General features: G+C 41.3%; 1 protein-coding gene across 21 annotated transcripts in view; it reads right to left on the minus strand.

Annotated features, from left to right (window-relative positions):
* TJP1 (tight junction protein 1) overlaps nucleotides 1-20,181 on the minus strand; it is a 186,391-nt gene that overhangs the window by 37,983 nt on the left and 128,227 nt on the right. For 17 of the 21 annotated variants that reach the window (XM_072981897.2, XM_078381176.1, XM_078381175.1 and 14 more), the window contains 6 exons: nucleotides 15,776-15,900; nucleotides 15,175-15,277; nucleotides 8,695-8,974; nucleotides 5,630-5,733; nucleotides 3,701-3,869; nucleotides 3,157-3,301 (listed from right to left, as the gene is read on the minus strand). In XM_072981897.2, the coding sequence (XP_072837998.2) occupies nucleotides 3,157-3,301; nucleotides 3,701-3,869; nucleotides 5,630-5,733; nucleotides 8,695-8,974; nucleotides 15,175-15,277; nucleotides 15,776-15,900 (926 nt within the window). Of the gene's footprint in view, nucleotides 1-3,156; nucleotides 3,302-3,700; nucleotides 3,870-5,629; nucleotides 5,734-8,694; nucleotides 9,004-15,174; nucleotides 15,278-15,775; nucleotides 15,901-20,181 lie in introns of those variants that run through there. The other 4 variants (XM_078381179.1, XM_078381178.1, XM_078381180.1 and 1 more) reach the window with 2 other exon arrangements.

The following is a 20,181-nucleotide window of genomic DNA, read 5'->3' on the forward strand; positions in this document are numbered from 1 at the left end:
TGGCAACACTGTCCTTTGGTGAATGAAACTGTTATTTGGGGATTAGATTAACAAAGTAAAAACAGAACAACAAAGTAACCCTAGTCATCTGAGCTTTTGGGGGGGGGGGCGAAGGGTAAATTTAGCGTTTAAGTTCATTCACGGTAGTATGAAATTCTAACCCTGCCTTCAAGAAATGCACTAACTAAATAAACAGAGAAAGATTGAATCAGAGAAAGATATAAGTAGCCCAATATTCTTTCTCCAAGCCAAGAGGTGTGGGTACACACACCCGTGTTTCTTTATTTGGAGAACAGGGTTGATCAACTCATTCTACAGCTGCCTAAGCTGTAACTATAAAACAGAAACCAGGCTCCTGACTTACATTTAAGAGACAAGCCTGGCCAAACCCATTTTGATAAGAACTGCTGACTTAACGTCTAAGAGCAACTTTTCTGGCAAAACCCATCTTGCCATGTATGTTTAGACATTTTGGTTTTGAACTTTAGGTTCTTCACACTGGTGCAAACCTGTTGAAGTGGTGTTTTATCCACAAAAGCTCATTTATTATATGATGGGTTGTTTTTTTGTTTTGTTTTGTTTTTTTTGTGGTCTGCAAAGATATCACCTATATTTGCATTTGGATTTTATTTTCGCCAAGTTTTATCTTCTTTGTTATTCTTGACATTGGGAATTAACAAGTGGAGAACAAAAAAGAGTTTTGCAAATAACCAGACAGGTGAAGATTTTTTTTAAAAAAAGGTTGATCACTAGTGTAATTTTATCTCTCGCTTTTCTTCCAAAAAACAACTTGCAACTTAAAATCAATCAAAAACATTTTTAAAAAATCAATCAAAAACACCAACGAATCAAAACAGAAGTTACAGCATTACAAAAAAACAACAGGAGCACAAAAATACAGTTCTGTAAACTAACCAATTAGCAAAAACCTGCCACAATCAATATCTATACAAATCAATACTGGGTTAAAATTTAGGCAGCTAAACCCTATCAATGCAAACTATGGTTAAGGAGCTAGGTGAGGCGTGAACACCTTGTGCAGGGAAACAGCAGGGGCCATGGGGACTATCATCAAGAGTTGGCACCCTTCTGGAAAGGCCCAGTTCAAGATGAATGTGTCTGTTTTCCACAGACTGCTATTAAACAACAAGGGTACCTTAATGATGGCAAATTGCCATTAGTTATAACTGCAGTTCAGGGCAGACAAAAGAAAAGTGTGGCCTCCACATGTGGTTGGACAGCCATTTCCATCATTTTACACCAGTGGGTCCTAATCTTGGATTCCCAGATATTCCTGGACTAACACTTCAGGAAGCCTTTACCACCAGCTGCACTGGCCAGGAACTGTGGGAGTTGTAGTCCAAGAACATCTGGGGACCCACGATTGGGAACCACTGCCTTACACGACTGTTTATTCCACCACTGGAATAAGGACACTTGCAATTCAGTGACCCTGAAAGGATCATATGTTCCTTCCCCCAATCTGGGGCAAAAATTCACAATCCTGACTAGTTTCCTTAGGCTGTAGCTAAGGCTGAATATCACAACTCACTGAAAATGGAAGCAAGAAGGGGTGGAGTGGGGAAAAGATGAGACAAAGGCTCATTAATATAACACTAAACTGTACCTTGGTATTCCATCTGAAGCAGGTTTATGCATCACCCCAAAATAATAAGTTTCAAAGGACATCTCAACCAATTCTTACTTCTCCATTTAACCAATACAGTCCACAAAGCAGCTTGTTTCCACTTGAACACATATCCACAATAAACTAATATCAAACCTTTGACATTTCTAGATTGAATATAATGATAATGTAAAATGCCCACCTTTCACATAAGCGGTTTCTAGCACTCTAGAATCTCAACAGTGTGTACTATATCACCACAACATGCAAACTGCCATAACATGCCAACATGCCTCGTGCACCCATACTCGGCCCCTTAACTGATTCTTCACTCCTCTCTTCACAGAAGTTGAAGTTAGATTTAAATCAGGGAGTAAGCCAGGGTTATAATGGCAGAAATCCTCTCGTGTGATATATGGGGGAGTCAGGGGACAGTGACTGTAATTAAAGACTTACTCCTTCTGTCCTGTTGCTTCCATGGCTTCCCCTGTGAAAGGGAGTATTGATGAAAAACTGTATGGAAGCCTTAAATTACTAAAATTTTCCCCCTGCCACTGACACCATCACCCTTCCACAGCCATCATTTACTTGAGGATCAGCAAACCCAAGAGTAAAACTGGATGCACACTCCTTGGCCATACCATGGCTTAAGAAGTAAGGATACACAGCTCAGTGCTCGTACATACAAACCAGATCATAATGTCATCTGACTAGTTTTCAGGAGACTAATAGAGAAACCCTCCAGAAATATTTCAGTTAACAACTTTTAATAGTTGTTATATAAATTATTTCAGTTAACAACTTTATATAGTACAGTAGCTATCACTCTCTCTCCCTGGTAATTATTTGCAAGACATTGTTGGTGGTTGAGGTGTTTGGACTGAAATATAAAAAGAAAAAAAGCAAGCACTCTGTGAGGACATAACTGAGGCATACAATCTTGTTTTCTGTGCAAAAGAAGTAGAACCAGCTTCTGCGACTCAATTTCTACACCACAGAAACTGAGAAGCCTTCCATTTCTAAACTCAAGAGGAGCAGTGGTCTGTAATTTTGGGCTGAGGTATAACTAACCTAATCAGACCAGATACTGATCTTGCCTGGCCCAGAACCAAGAATCCTTGTGAGACGTCCGTCTCTACCTTCAATACAGGGAATGCCCACGGGTTAACAGCTCCCTAACTCCATGTCAGAAGTACAAATCAATTTGGTGCTCTGGGACATTATTCTGCTTGGTGTGCACACAAAGAACTGGGAGACTGTGTGATTTCTGTTCTGCTAGGTAGAAAACTGCTGTGTCTCACCAGGGGCTAAACCTCACTTGGGTCAGAGGTCACACACCAAGCGCAATCATTTCAACACTGCTCAGGTCTGTTGTGTCTGCTTCATTTGACAAATCACTACTGCATGCAATGACTGGGCTGTGGGTCCACCCACTGTGCTACGGCATACCCTATCCAAGCAACCAGTCTACAATTAAGTTTTCAACGAGTCTGTTTTTTAAAAAAAAAAAAATACAAGGCTACCATCACCTGCCATTGCTGGGCTGCTGTGGAGAATGTCTGGAATGGTCTGAAGGCTCTGACCTCTGGTCAGGAGATCGTGAACGACTGCGGCGGGGCCTGTCATGGGATCGGTTGGAATGATCAGATGCCAGCGACTGAATTTCTGAAATGTCTGTTAAATAAAAGTTGGGTTTTTTCATGAGATGATTTAGAATTAAAATGATGACATGACCTGCCCAAAATGGATATAAGCTTCTGCAGAACTTACTATGTGAAGTGTACTGAGACTGTCTATACTTTAAAAAAAAAATTTCAGGCAAAATCAAAACCAATTACCTGCAGGACTCCATCATACTACCTGTGGGTAGTGCAAAACTGCAGCTAAACTCAAAAGGTGTGAAATTCCAGTGAACAAATGTTTGTATCAGGCCCAAACTCCACCCCCACCTCCCTTGTCTGATATAACCTAAAACCCACCCTTGTTACCCTTAACATTTCACATCTTCGTGGCACTGGGAGAGGACAGCTCTATTTCTAGCTTGTGGAAGCAAGCGAATAAACCAATACTCACCATCTCTTTCTGAAGCATTGGCTGAGTGAATGCTATCAGAAAGGTCTGGAACATTCAGCAAAGTTGCTCGCTCATCCCTTTGAACCACCATCTTCAACTTGCCCTTTGACCTTTCTATCAGGGTCTTGGCATCTGTCAATGACATATTTTCCGTGACTGTTCCGTTTATCTGCAACAGAGCAAAAAGGACTACTGATAGGAACCAAATGGGAAGCCAGCAGTTGCGTCTTCAGGACATCTTAAAATTGGGGGTGGGGGGTGGGGAGGAGGAGAGGAAGGAACAGACTCAAGTTAAATACACCTAATTAAGTTAGAAATCTTGCAATATCTCCTATTTATCAAAGATTCAAGTGGCTTCCGGTTAAAACCATGAGAAAAGATGCAAGGTCCCTCATCGATTATATTGCAAAATAATAAGTAAAACAGGCCTTTTAATTTATTTTGATTATTTTTTTTGTAAAGAGATAGGAATCTAGGAATTTATTTTATAAAACCAATAGCCTCAATTAGATTACTTGCCTGTTCTGCTTATTCTTCTTTCTTAGAGCCAACACCCAGCTCACTTACTCAGGTCAAATTTACTTGATGGAAGTATTAAGAAATTAAAAACAAAAATAGTACTTAATGACAGAATATATTTATTGCTGTCCTGGTGGAAAATGATGGAAAGTAGGGGCTATTTATGGCATGGCTTGGAAATAGTAGCAGCTATTTAACCACCTCCGCGCCTCACTCTCCCACCTTTTCCTGCCAGGTAAAGCCTAAACGCTAGTCCCAGCTCCTTAAAAAGAAAGACTGCCTCTCCATAGCCCTATTCAAACAATGTGCTTGGAAATGTTAAGGACTAAAAGGATAGTAGAGACATGGAGATGTATATGAACTCAGCTCCCAGTGTTCCAACTTACAGAGGCACCTATAGTCATGTCTGGGTGATTGGGGCCAGGGCCTCAGCAGGAATATGTATATAAGCATTTATGCTGACTTTCGTGCTAAAAATGTAAAAATCTGATTTACCTACAAGTGGGGAAGAGGTGCAGGACACGCAACGTACATGCACATCTCACCTCCTACTAGGATTGGAGCCCTCTGTGCTTTCAGGAATTAAGCCTGACATGAATACTTTAAAAACAGGATACAGGCTGCAAACAAACCCGAATCTCTCAGAAACATAACAGCAAGAGGCTCTCTAAGCCACCTACTATGGCTCTGTCACCAGTCTAAAAAAAAAGGCTGAAACAGAAGAACGGACAGAGGGACTTGAACTGTCTCAGAAGAGGCAGCCTGTGCGGTTTGAGCACCTGAATCACAGGAGTCGTCCAATCTTCACAATTCTATAACTGATTTATGGAAACTCTGCTGCCATCACACTTTTTTGTAGTTTAGCTGCGTCTAAATACCTTTCAACCATTCATAAGAGGAATGTCTGCAACGTGAGCGTGTCAATGCGAAAGAGCTGGGAAAACCTACCACAGAGCCTTAACTGAATCAACGGAATTACAAGTTATGTTGGTGAACTTCACAAAACTATCAACAAGGGACGGGTATCTGCCAGTCAAGATGATTTAGCTCATCAGACTCTCTTCTCAAATGATACTGCCCTGAGACAACTCAGGCTGCCAGCATGCAGCAAGCATCCTGAAGCCGCTCGGTAAACAATCTTGAGCATATAACTTGACCGGCTTGTGTGCAAGGACCTTCCTGGCATGACTTGGCAAACATGGGTGCTTTGCTATATTAAAAAAAAGAAGCTTACTTTTATCCTTTCTTTAATCTTCTATCCCAGTAAACCAGAGGGGGAGGGGGAATAGGGTTGGGCACTTCAAAATAATCAAGTTGCCGGGAGACAAGTTGCTTAAAGTTGAGGGGGCTGCTCTCCTTCAAAAGAAAGAGAGAGAGAGAGAGAGAGAAAGGGAGAACCATTTACTATACCTTGAGTACAACGTCACCTTCCTGAATATTGCCATCCCTTGCTGCCAGACTATCTTGCGATATTTCTTTCACAAAGATGTGGCTGGCCAGGCGCAACCCGTATTCTGTTTTGAAGGAAGGAAGGCATAAATATATCAATACATAAACACACACACATATGAACTTAAGCTGTTCTGGGATCTGATCAATGAAAGCCTAGGCACTTTTTTGGAGTCTTAAGAGTGCTTCCAATTCTAATTTTCTAGACAACCTTGCTTTCGTTTTGGAACCACTCTTGTGCCTGTTGTTGCTACACTTCTACTTAAGTTTGTATTATCTTGCCTAACTCTGACCCAAGTTTACAAGCCTATATGCTTTGGATCAGAGTTCCCAAAATGTCATTTTGTGTTCCGTATCAAAGGAAACTACATCCACACAAGCAAACGATGGTGCATTTACAATTTTGTTAAGGATGGCAGTTTAGAAAGTTTGAAAGTTACCAGTACCAAGCTGTGCTGAAGATTTTACTGAAGCAGCACCATCCGGCCAGAAGGAAGGGATATGACACTGTTACCTAACAATGAAATGCTCAGCTCTGAATTACTCTGGATTGCCAATTTGCATAATTAGTTTGATACTCTCTGTAACTTGTATGCATAATGCTGCTGTGAGATTGACTCCCAGGTCATTAACCGGCAGTCTGCAGTCATCTGTATAATTGAGCAATGGCTATAGAGCAAGATCATTTTGCAAATTCTTTCTCAAGAGGAAGAGCAATTGGAATACCAGAACTGTTTGCCAGCAATAGAGCAAGCTCAATTAGCATCGCACTCCCTTCAGGTAAGCAGAAATCTCCACACTTGCATTAAAAAGTTAAGCTGGTACAAGGGAAAATGTGACTTAGAGGACAAAGCCATTTCCTCTTGCTTTCTTCTTTCCAAAAAGAACCATACAATGCCTATAGGTACTGCACTACCATATTTGTAAACATATCCTGACTGTGTTTCTGGTCTGTTGATAGTAAAACAGCAGGAACCATTATTTTGTCCACTACCAAGACAAAGAGATTTTGGCAATATCGGCTGGTACTTTTTTCTGGGCTTGATTAAATAACCTTTCAGTTTGCAGGCAATTCTTTTAGACTGGACTTCTCCAGTCCTAAAGGCTTCCCTGCAACCTGAACCTTCACTACTGTAATTCAAGTAAGAGCAAGATATGTAATACAAATAATTGATGTTTCATTGGTATAGGAAGATGCCCACCCCTAGTGTTCAATGTCATCTTCTCAGATACTATGCAGGAGGCTAAGCTCACAAAATAAAAAGAACCCTTCTGAAGTGGGACAAAGGAACAGCACAATTTGACCTAATAAAGTTTCAGGCTCAGCAGAAAGGTATCCTCCCTAGGTCAAACTACCACCCACCTTACCCCGTTGTTCCATATTCACACACGCCTGTAATTCAAAGCTTGCTTAGGGAACCTGCACATGTGTTTTGTGGCAAACATCCAACTCCTAAGTTTGTTTTTGCTTTTTTTTTTAAAAAAAAAAGGTAAAACATGCTTTAGAGCTTCCAAACAACATTGGTGGCCTTACTTAAATCTTAATTCCAAATGAACTCCACACTCAAATGATGTTCTTACATTTAATGGAATGTTTTAAGCTTGGGTTTAAATGTAAAGAACAGAGTGGGAATAGCACATATCACGGGAGACCCCCACGGAAGCCTTTTTCCTTTTCCTTGTTCTCCAGTTTTAAAAAAAGGTCACAAAGAGATGGTTGTGTTCACATATTTCTCTGCCCCGCTGCTATTAGCATAGAACAAGATAACGGGTGTGGGAGCAGGGCAGACACTCAAGGCTTGAAGAAAGTGAAGTATAATCACATCATCTCCCCAGGTACAGCTCAAGAATATTCCAAGATCTGGCACATTCATGTGCAGTGAATCTATGCGGGACAACACAAAGACCAGTGAGAGAAAATGGCAAATGTAGAAGCTCAGAGACATTTGCCAAGAAAAACAAGGCCACAAATAATTGCCCTGGGATTGTAAGTCCTAATGCATACAGCCAGAGGCACAGGCCCCAGTTTGTATACATGGGACTTCCACAGTCTTTTAAGCACAAAGAAATGATCTTACTGAACAGAGCTTGGAACATACTGTGACAGCTAGCTTGCTATTAATGCCTAGTTGCTCAGGTTGTACAAGCAATTTGATGCACAACCCAGAGAAAAACACTTTGGTTCCCTCTCGAAACCAATTTTAGTATTATTCCTTGGAAATATTTTTACAAAAACAAAGAGACTGCTTCCCTTGCTATACATGTTTGGGAAGAAAAGTGGCAAAAACCCTGAATATTGTCTTTCATAGGACCCATAATACCTTTTAAAGGTAATTTTTGAAAGTACAGTGGTGCCCTGCATGACGACGATAATTCGTTCCGTGAAAATCATTGTTTAGCGAAATCCAGGTCTTGCGAAAACTGTTTCCCCATTGGAATGCACTGAAACCCGTTTAATGCGTTCCAATGGGGAAAAATCATCGTTTTGCTAAGATCGCCCATAGGGCAGCCATTTTATGAAGCACCAATCAGCTGTAAAAATGGCTGTCCTGCGAAGCATTGGTCCCGAAAACATAGGGAAGCCATTTTGAGAAGCCACTGATCAGCTGTAAAAATCATTGTCTTGCGAAAAAACGGTCCGCGAAGCATGGACCAAATCACTGTCAAGTGAAAATCGGCCATTGGAATCAATGTTTTGCAAATCGCTATAGCAATCGCAAAACCTCATTGTCATATGGATTCGTCGTTTTGCGAGGTCGTCTAGCGAGGTACCACTGTATCTCTGTTACTAATTATACCTAAAAAGTAACCAGTTATACTGCTTATTATCCAAAAGCTACAGGTAACAATATTATCTGCAACTAGCTACTTGTAAAATCAGCTAGTATCGCTTTTAAAGGAGCACTGGAAAACATTTCAGTTATTTTGTTCAAAGATGGAATGGCATGGGGGAACCTTTCAATTTGCCTCTCCAGTCAGTGAACTTACTTTCCAACATAATTTAGTTTTGTAAGGTTGCGGCATACCTTCATTTTTTCTGGATTTCACCAATGTGACTTTAGTAGGTTTGGCAGGTTGACCAGAACCTACCGACCTTCTATCTGATCTTGGTGATAAACTCCGCTCTCTGCTTGCACTTCGGTCCCTCACCCAGCTCTTCTCGGGCCTTCTGCTCAGGCTTGCAGCACCGCGGGAACCTCTTGGATCATGCATATCTTCTTCGTAACTGTCTTCATCATTTTCAGACACAGGGTCTGGTTCTGTCCGAGTTATGGGTATCTGAATTTTTTTCATCCTTCGGATGGTCTGGAACATATATTTTAACCCTTTAGTTTCTGATGAAATATAAAAATTCAGCAGTGTAAACCCAGAATATGCAATACTCTGAACATATTTATACGTGTGTTGCACTTTAAAATTTATAGCTGTGCAGTTTCTTCCTGGCTTTACCCCAGAGAAAAGATTTCCTGCTTCTCCAGTATTAATGAACTGTCAGCATCATTCCGCTATTGGAGGAATACTCAGGGGAAGACACTACCCCAAAGTGCATCTGAAGTTATCTTAGGAAACACTGAAAGTGTAATAGTAAATAAAAATGAAAATCGGGGAGAAATAGTAGTATCAGAAAAGAAGCGAGTGATATTATAGGAGGCTGGTGAAAAAAAAGGTTTAAATTGCTTCCTAAACTTTACTGAGACTGACCAGGAAGCAGCATTACAAAGCTATAAATACGTTTCCTGGATTCAGGGAAAATGCATCACTTCAACAGTAGATTATTTTAGTAACTGACTGATTCCTTTTTTTAAAAAAAAGCATACCCGTATCTTCATAAACTCTCCTTAAAAACATTAACTATAAAGAAACATTCTACCCAGCATAGAATCTAAGCACCCAACAGGAAAAGCATGAAAATGGTGCATAAAAATAATAACTACAGAGGTGAAGAAATTACGATATACTTAATTAGGAGTAAAACACGTACATGAAAACATAATCCTTTGAAAGGCAAGGTATGTCGAGTAAGGCCTTCTAGAGAGCACCACGGCTTGTGGGCATCTATTTGACCAGACAAGCTGGAGAGGGCTCTCTCTTGTGTTGCCCCCAGACTATGGACTATGCACTCCCTTCAGAGTTGCAACCACTTCCCACTCTCATTGCTTTAAGGAAGGGTGTGGAGAAGACACATCTGTTCAAACTGACCTTTTAAACTGTATGTTTACAGGTTATTATTTTAATGGCTTCATTTCCCCACTTGTTTTGAGCAACGATTTTAATGGTTGTATTGCCTGGTTTGTTTTCAGCGATGTCAGCCAGGAGAAAAGGCACAGATCAGTTAAATTCAGCACAGTATTGTGAAGAAATGGGGGGGAACTATCAAGGAATATCCAAATATTAAATGGACGTCTCAATCAATAATGGGTCTACACAGAAGTCACTGCTTCTGAACTCTGCTTTTCAGTTCTTTGACCAAAGCTCAGTTCCCTGCATTAAGAGTCAAGTGAGTCCAAATACAATGAATACAGTCCATAAAACAATTATGTGGCATTTGTGGTCAAGAGAAACCAATTAATTGAAGACAGGCAATATCATCTGATGAATACAGATGAAATTGCAAGAGGTTACTGATTTGTTTAAAAGTTGGCTCTAGATAAAATACAAAACTATGCACCAAAATACAACATGGAATAACGAGGTATTTTTACCTAGGTATAATCAGCCCAAATCAGTGCTCCCGGCTCTTGAAATCCAGTACAACTGGGCAGGTTTCTGCCCCAAGGGGCCTATGAAGTACAAGTCAACACAAGGGGACAACAGAGGCAGGGTAAAGGAAATCAACTGATGGTTCAATCTAAGCACTTCCCTGATAAAGTCTGTTTCAGTAGGTTTACGTATCTGCAAATAAATGTTTAAATTACGCTGATATTATTCTGCAGAGCAGAAGGGAAAGCTAGGGTCCTTACATCCTTTTAAAAATGTTTCTTAAAATATTAGCTATTGTCTTAGTTATAAGGCATTTGGAAAGTTCACTGGAGAAAGATTAGGCCTCCTTCAATCTTGAGAGACTATGATAACGTGCTCTGAAGAGAGGACTTGGAACAGCGTCAAGTGTGGCTGAGAAGGCCAATTCGAGAGTGACCATCCCTTCCACACTGAAGACTGGAGAAAACTCGCACGATTAATCAATTAAGGCTGAAATCCTGCGCAGTCTTCAGTAGGGCTTACTCTTCAGTAATTAAAATACAGACACACGCATGTGACTGTACTACAAAGACTTATTTAATTTGGTGACAGCTCTTCAATATGTATATATACATTTTCATACATGCCCATACCATAAAAACACACACACACACACACACACACACACACACACACACACACACACACACACACACACACACACACACACACACACACACACACACACACACACACACACACACACACACACACACACACACACACACACACACACACACACTTTTAAAAGCGCAAAGTTACCCAAGAGCTATGACTATGTGCAGGCATTCTGCACTAGGCGTAGTTATCGATGAATACATTTTTTTCCTTAATTGAAGCAAGGGAGGAGTCTGCTCTGATCTCAGAGAGGGAGGAGATGTCTGGGAAATTATACAAAGAGAACCATAACCTATGGGCATTGCTACTACTTCAGTATTTCAATGCTTGACAAGAGTGCTAGAGTGGAAAGTGATTTAACTGCTCACAGTACACCTTTTCAATAAGCAGGAGATGCAGGCCTTTGTATCACAGTTGGCGAGTCATCAAAATAACAATGGAAAACCACCGCTGGCCACAAATTTCTGTCAAAACTTACCAACTCAACTTACTTTCACACTGCTAAGTAAACACACTATATTATTTTAATGATCAATAATTCTGAGGCATGCAACATTCTTTGGTTATTCCACTTTCTGGAACAAGAATGAGGATGATGCTTTTCAGGCAGCAATGGGCAAAAAACAAAATGGCAATTATAAATGGGAGGCAGGGTTCACCATTCAATGCCTCTCTAGTACTTTTACACATGTGCATGCACACACCAGTATGCTTTCTCTGAGGAAGTGTCTTCTAGTTGAGTATTTTTGGTACACCAGTTTTTTTTAATTATCGTTATTACTGTGATTAAGCATTCCAGTATGTGACCACCATCTGCATCTAAACTGGCACAGCTCACACAAAGGTCCACTACTTTACACAGAATCAGTGTGGTGGGTCATTCACCAAGATCAAGGTGTAGACTATATTAAAGCAGTTGGCCATGTGTTTTTACTACCTATCAACTACTGACGTCTTATGGGAAGGAGAAGAGGGTCCACCTGCTTGAGAGCAGCCCTGAGTTCTCTTCCCTTTGGCAAACAGAATTCTAGACTGGGGGTGAAAAGCAACACCTTTTCCTTGTAATGACTTACTTGGGGTCTGAAAGATGACAGGCAGCAATGCTATTTCTTGTTGCTGGCCAGGGGTTTGGTACTTCCAGCTAAATACTACAAGACATGCAGACAATATGCTATTTCACTGCCATAAATAACTATGGAAGAGGTCCCCCATGTTATTTATTTGATTTAGGTTTTTCCAAAAATTTCTGTCAGATTACACTAAAAAAGGAGGAGAAACTAGTAAAAGCACCCTTTATTCAGGTTGGAAGAACAGGAAATAACGATGTCAAGATGTACTAGCCATACAGGGAAGGCACACATGAGGAAGGATTTTAAAAACAAGTTATCTGCAGGAGGTATTAGCGTGCCTGACACCCTGTTAATGGAAGAAGACAAAGTGACAGCCGTGCAGGCTGAGAAAGTGCATCTCTGGTTATTTGTGTTCATACATCACCATTTCTGTATTTATGAGGTTCCCTCCTCTTATACATTTATTATCCTTGGTATCACCATCAACATGTGCAGTCACATCCTGAGACTCTACATAGATACGCAGGCAAAAACTGCTTCAGAAGCGCAGGAATTCCATATTCTAAAGTGGCATCAAAAGTTTTTTCTAAACTCTTTATTGAAAGAACAACAAAGTAGTACAGATCTTTCTCTAGAAATGTATAATCTGATATAATATCTTCACACCATTGTAATCTGCATCAGATTACAATATTGTGCCAAAGACTGACATGAGAGGCTAGTGAAAAATAAATCTTGTCATTCTTATTAACATTAAAAAAAGGAAATCATGTGTTGGGAATTTGGTTTGAATTGGTGTGTTAATTTTTTTTTTATTGAGGCAATATGCCACATTCTGCTTCTCCAAGCATATAAGGATAAACTGCAAGTTCTTTTCCAGTTTGTGGCAATTCCCAAACATGATGCCATACAGAAAAAGATAATCAACTATGATTTAGTAGTTTGTGATTGCCTGGAAATAAGGATTGCTTTCCCTCAGTAATCAGAAGGAAAAGCTTTGATGTGAGCCAGAGTGTCTGGCTTAAGCATACTGGAAGCAGAGCAATATGTCAAGACTCTTCACGTGGAGGAGAACTGCAATTGTTTACCACAATGCAGGTGATCAATGAGGACAGGCTGATTTGCAGATAAAATAAAAATGTTACTTATTAACTCTACATGTCTGAAAGAATAGCAGGATCAATGGAACTGCACTGGAAGGTGGCAAATGGCACACGCTGAACCTGGAGGAAGGTTGCTTTGCTGAGGAGTAAAGGAAAGCGATGCCGTTCAACACACAGGGCACTTGAAATGTTCTGCTTCATCCTGGGCATTGCCAATTTGTGGGGTGGGGGGGGGAGAGGGAGCTTGCATTAACCGGGGACTCTAGACTTGAAGGGCAGGCCTTCCATGCTGCCTGGAGGTGTCTTCAGTCGGCTGAGGAAAAGAAGGACAAGTGTCTTGGGGCAAGACACTTCACAGCAGAAAAGCAGAACAGCTCAATCTCAAGGATTTAAATATGCTGAAAGAGGTGTGACCTGCAATGAGGACTCAAGTACGTGAAGCCCACCCAACACAGCGGACCACACTGATAACCTGATCCAGTCTTCCCCACCCGGGTGTATTCCCAGTATGTCAAGCTGGACCTCCTAGAAACAGGGCTGGCTGGGCTGGGTGGGGAGGCAAGATTCTGAGAACATGGCAGACCAACACATCTGGAAAGGCACCAGCTCGATCTGGGTCACTATACCAATTCTGAATCAAGTCACTCATCCAACCAGGTGAGAGACTGGCTGGCAGCACACGTCACAACTGCCCGCCTACCAAGTCTTTACTTCACAGCAAAGAGCCTCAATCTTTGCTCCTCCAGATGGTGCTGGATGTCATCTCCCACAAGACTCATCCAAGGTGTTCAGTGGTCACAGATTCTGGGAGCTGACACGCAAAACATATGCAACATTTAAAATGTTGGCAGTTCCCATTCTCAGGCAGCTGGGAAAGATCCAGACTTGAAACCCTGCTTCCAGTCCCGGGAAGCTCTACTAAGTGAGATGGTGGAAAGCAGTTCCCTTGCCCCGTTCAATGGGAAAGCATGTTTCATATGTCAAGCACTGTATTTTCACTGAGGCTATATTAAAAAAAGAAAGAATGTTACTCCGCAAAAGTGGATAATATAAGAGGCCAATACCTCATATAGGCAAAGAGAGTACATACTAGGCAAGAAAGGGGTTAACCTAGGAACATTTGAGATTCAGGGCTGTTTTGCTCAGCAAGGCTGTCCTCAGACTACTGACCTGGACCTCTGCCTCTGCCTCACACATTCCTTCCCTGTTTGCCACTCTCTTCCCCAAATCCCCAACTCTCCAGTTCCCTGTTCCGGCTTTGAACTTGCAAGTGCTGATAAGTAGATTAAATATGCACACCTGTGCCAAAACTCTAGAAACTTTCCTGTTGCACTAACAAACATTTTCTGCCTCTATGATTCCCAGTACTCTTAAATTCTGCTATAGCCTCTACAGTAACATTACTGTTTTTTAGGGAGGTACACCTCACCTTTCCGCCATTCAGGAACTCATGCTAGTTTGCAAAACCTGCTTAAACAAAGTTTTCCCCTTGTTGTAATTGGGACAGGTTTATACGTATTGATCTTCTACTCTAGGAGCTCTCCACGTCCTACACCCAAGGGACTAGAAGAGACGGTCTCTTGAGTCTGAGCGTAACACTTCAGCCATTCCACCCTATGAACTACCAAGGAGTAATGTTTAGAAATACTAATCGAGAGTACAGGAATGCAATTAAAGGACAGTTTGGGGTGGGGAGGAGAATGCTCTTTGCCCCCACTCACCCCACCAAGTAAGACTCAACACAGTTCTCTTCAAAAAAAGCTCATGGCAATTCCTGCAAGAGCTTATCTACCATCTTTTAATAGGAAGTTATGTAAAGAATTCTGAGCCACCACACAGTAAATGTCATCAAATCCACCCCAGAGGCTTACTTTCACTTTGTTTTTTGCAAATCCATCATATAAATAGTTCTCTGGGAGAAGCTGACCCTCACTCACAAACCTAGGGGTAGGGGGAGCAGGAAGCATCCACTTACAATTTTGGCATTTTTCCCACTTTTTCTCAGCTGCTGAACAGCAAAGGCATGTTCCACATTATCCATTGAAACACCATTAACCATTGCAACACGGTCATTCTCCCTGGAAGGAGGAATTGGGGGTGGAGAAGGGGAAGAAATATAACATGTGAATAAGAATCTTGTTGATGTCACATACGAAACAAAAAGTTTTGAAGCAATCTGCATAAAAGCTTAATAATACTAAATCATGGCAGTTCTGCTCAGCAGATCCTTAAGAGAATGTATTTATCAGAGTGTATTAGAATATCCATTTTGCATTTGTGCACTATTGAACTTTGGTTACTTTTTTTAAAAAATCAGAGTTAGGAACAACTTCTGGTCAATATATATTGTGTAAGAACAGCAGGAGATAAATAAGGCGGCTTCCACCTGCAGGGGCAATGGGAATTGGGCAGACACATATTCCTCCAGCTCGTTCTTTCAACAAGGGTTAAAGAAGACAAAAGGTTCTCTCTACAATAACCCCAACAGGCACAGTGGATAAAACATCAGAAGAATAAACTGAGCCTCAAATGTAGAAAACTCCCCCCAGAAATCAAGATTGAATTTCCATACTTACTGTAGCAGCCCTTCTGCTGGACCACCTTTGAGCACATCTGATATAACTATGGATGTTTCGCCACTCTGGAAGTGGGGATTATCTCTTCCGCCAGATATTGCAATACCAAATCCAAATCCAGGAGCCTAGAAGAAGAAAGGAAGAAGTTCGTGTTTGACTGAAGTTGTGACAGATTCAAGAAGCCGGCAGCATTTAATACACAAGTGTCTGCTTTCTGGGCAAGGAAACATCTGTATACTAAGCAGTTATCTCAGAAGTTCTCAAGCTAGACTTAATGAAAAGCTAGGTAGGTACAGTCAATCAGATTAGATCACACTGAGATAAAAGGGCCAACAGTCTCATCACTGCTACTTGACCCTTTGAACTGGAGATACCAGAGATATTTTGTTTGTTTGTTTATTATTTAAAGTATTTTTAACCTGCCTTTCTCCTTAAAAAGGACCTGAGATGGTTTACAACAACTGAAAGTCAGTATTTAAGTCTGTAACAATGAGTATGCCATACTAAAAGGATCAACGAATACTGTACAATACCAAAAAAAAATAAAAAAATAAAACAACACCAAAATGCATTTAATGCACCAAGGCAACACAATCCATTTTTAAAAACCCACTTGGCAGACAATCACTCAGGGAAGCTTGCCTAAAGGTCTTTGCCTGTTTGTGGAACTACACCAAAGAGGGGACCAGTCATGCAAAGCACATGATGTATCACTGCACTGTGGGTCCCTTAGTCCTGTACTCCCCTCTGACTGACAGGTGCCATTTGAAACTGTTTAACCACAGAATTCACATTTATTTGATGTATTAGAGACAGACCAGTGGCTGGAGGGAAAGCAGGCGGCTTAAGAAAATTACCAGCTATGAACAGAGTATACTGATTGAGTGTAAGGTGCTTTCCCAAACTCAGAATGGTCTATACAGTAACATATGTGTCTAGTGCCACCAGTCTGTGTATGTGACAGGTAGGTAGACAGAAAGCAAGCACTGACACCTCCATGCTTCTACTAAGATGCAGTCCATGCTATTCTTCTCATTTAATCCTCAAATTAACTCTTAAAGCACACATGAATGTGCACCACAGAGGGAAAGAATGAACAGAATCCATCTCAGATTTCTTGCACTGTATAAGGCTTGCATGGAGCTAAGGCAGACTTCCAAACCCCCCGGGAGCATAAACTTTATCTATTGGTGAATCCACCTGCATCATCTTTATCCAGGCTTCCCAATATGACTATTTTAAGTTTACTCCAGGTATACAGCATATGCAATTAATAAAACAGAGACAGAGGAACTTTGCATTGTGTGCTTAATTAATATTCCTTACTGTATCTACTTGATACCCAATGTGGTGTAGTGGTTAGAGTGATAAGGCTACAATTTAGGAGATCTGGGTTCAAATCCCCACCTGGCCATGGAAACTCACTGATGGGGATAGCACTGTGATTGCAAGCCATCTAGTCAACTCTTTACAGCAACCGTTTCCAGAGGTGGAGTTTACCATGCCGTTCTTCTGCGGGCACCCTGGGACTGCGCGGCTCGTCAAAGTCAACACAGCTTGGCTCTTCTCTTGAAAAACATCTTGAGCTCTGACCAGTCCCTAAATATTGTACTTATCTCGAAAGCTCTGCAGTGGGCCCTCGACTTACGAACGGCCCTAGCTGCGAACGTTTCGGGTTACAAACCCGATCTCATAGGAAACTATAGACCCTACTTGCGAATGCGGAATCGAGTTATGAACCAAAAAGAAAAAAGAAAGAAAAAAAGGGGGGGGAGAAAAATTCTGCCCCTTGTGGTAGGAACAGATTAAGCAGCTTTGCATTAGTTCCTATGGGAACTAATGAACTGACTTGCGAACCGCCCCTCGACGTAAGAACCAAAAAGAGCCGGAATGGATTAAATGGTTTTCAGTGCATTCTTATGGGAAAATTGGTTTCGACTTACGAACTTTTCGGGTTATGAACGGACTTCCGGAATGGATTAAGTTCGTAAATCGAGGGCCAACTGTATCAAGATTGTGGTGAGCTGGTTTCAGCTCAATAAAAGATAGCACACCTAATATGTATAGTTTTCTTTTTCACAAGGCATCTACCCATTGTAGTAACAATACAGGTAAGGATGCCTATGCGAGTACGGAAATCTCCATATGCAGGATAAGAGTACATCTGAGCGTATCAACAGGATATTAGTAAGTGTAATCTATAGCCATATGACACCTACTGTACACACTAATGTGATTCAGTGTCTTGGATAATACTCCTTGGTCTTTTTCTGCAAGACCAACTTTGACACTGAAGTTTGATATATGCATTACACTGTTAATCCACAGCTCATACTGTGAGCTCTGTTAACTCTGAAGAGCCAGCTAATAAAAATGCAAAATACTGGCACAAATGCTCTAAAGGTGCCCTGACCCAACTTCTTTGAAGTGCAAGAAGAGAAGAAAAAGCATACATAGTGGAAATAAACCTACTGGCTTGAAGGTATTTGAGGATTAACAAGTATGGCCATAAAAATGCTTCTGTCAGAGGGCCAAGTGGGTAGGAGAAGGGGAAAAAAAACCTACAATACACTTTGCAGGATAGGTTATTTCTTGCAGAATGATCCCTGCTTTAAGACAACTCAATGCTCTTGCGTACAAACTACACAAAAGTTAAGCAAGCGAAGAATTCCTGCCATCAGCAGGCTCTGATCACACTGCTGATGCTGCTATCGACTTGGCAATGAGAAAACCAGGAGAACCATCAACCAAATCGAAAGCTGCTGGTTCCAAATTGTGGATTAAAATGGAAGCGATGTGTTCAGTCCCAAGTTTAAAAGGACGGCACGTACTGTCAGTGGAGTTTTCCTCCCTGCAAAAATGTCTAGGAGGAGAAACATGTTCTTTTAAAACATGGCTTCCCTTCTTTTTTATTTCATTCACCAACCCACCTGTCTAATGACAGGGACATATTTTATTTAAAATCTGTGCATCCACATAACTCTCTTTTCCCAGAAGAGAAAGTGGATAGTTTGGAAAATGCAATCAGCACTGGGACTCCTCAAATAGGAAACTGGGCTCTGCCCTTTGAAGATGACAACTGGGTGAATTGGGGGGGCAATAGAACATAAAAAGGTCTCATCTTCAGAAGTTAAGAAAAGCTTCAGGTAATGCTTCACAAAGGATGGCCAACAAGAAAAATGCTGCCAAAAGCCCTGCCCCAACCCGGCAACAGCAATATTTAATGCCTGTGTCGGGTTAGGGTCTCACTCTCTCCAAACTGAGACTGAGCTGGCCCTACGGTTCTTCAGATGACTGGATTGGTGAGGGAGGGAAGCGGATACTCTGCAAAAAAAAACCCCTACATTGCCTCCAGGCAGAGTGTCTGCGTGGGTAACAGTAAGGCTGGACTAGCAGCATCACCCTGTTCAGGCATCATCCCCCTCCTTTCCCTCATTCCCTAGCCACCATCCTCGTCCCTTCTCCTCTTCTTTTTTGCCTTACAAGGTCCCTCCCAATCATGAAGGCCTGCTTGCGTGCAATAAAGAAACAAAATGAAATCACCCTGCTATGACTCCCCACCCAAACTCTTGTGATTGTCTGTGTCATTCACTTTTCTGCTCAGAAACGTTAGAATAAAAACACAAAAATTAAAAAGACATAACAGAATAAAAAGGTAGTAAGAGAGATGCTGGCATGTTTGAACACTCACTACTGAAGAGTGTTTCCCCATTAAATCAGTACACCCAGCATTTATTTAGATCTGTCACGAGCTTCCATTACCCCATTGTGGCTTGGTCCAAACTGGTAGCTTCAACAACATTCTCCAGAGAACTAGCTCTCTACTTTTGGTCCCTGAAATGTTTTGGTCTTCAACTTCCAGAACTCTTGACCACTGGCACGCTAGCCAGGGTCTTTAGGAATTAAAGGCTAAAATATCTCAACTTGCAGTGAAGAATGACCACTTGGGCAGTCTTTTAAATAAACAGCATGTTTTATTCTCCCTCTTACCTTTTTGGTTTAGAACCAGCAATTCAACATACAGATGCTATTTAAATTGAAGACATTTTCATATAATAGCCACCAGGGAGAACCCAAGGATGACCTGCCCACGCATATCAGGGAGATCCTAAGTGAGAGCAGTTGCAATTCAAAGTTGGAGTTCAAAGAAGGCATGCAATGGGGGCTCTCAATTAATTGCGGGTTGTTTTAAAACAGGAAGTTAAAGCTTCCAATTTCCGTCTCCAGCATGTGAACAAAACTTACGCGGGGAATAGTCCCCTGCAGCTTGTTCACATAACAGGAAGCTGTTTCCCCAGCAATTCTGCAGTGGACCAGTGAGTGTTACAGTGTGCACAATTTAAATATAAAAGAAGGCACATTTCTTGCTTCAAAGGTATTTCTACCACAACACATCCATATCCAAA

Source organism: Pogona vitticeps, chromosome 12, assembly GCF_051106095.1.
Source record: "Pogona vitticeps strain Pit_001003342236 chromosome 12, PviZW2.1, whole genome shotgun sequence".
Classification (NCBI taxonomy): Eukaryota; Metazoa; Chordata; class Lepidosauria; order Squamata; family Agamidae; genus Pogona; species Pogona vitticeps.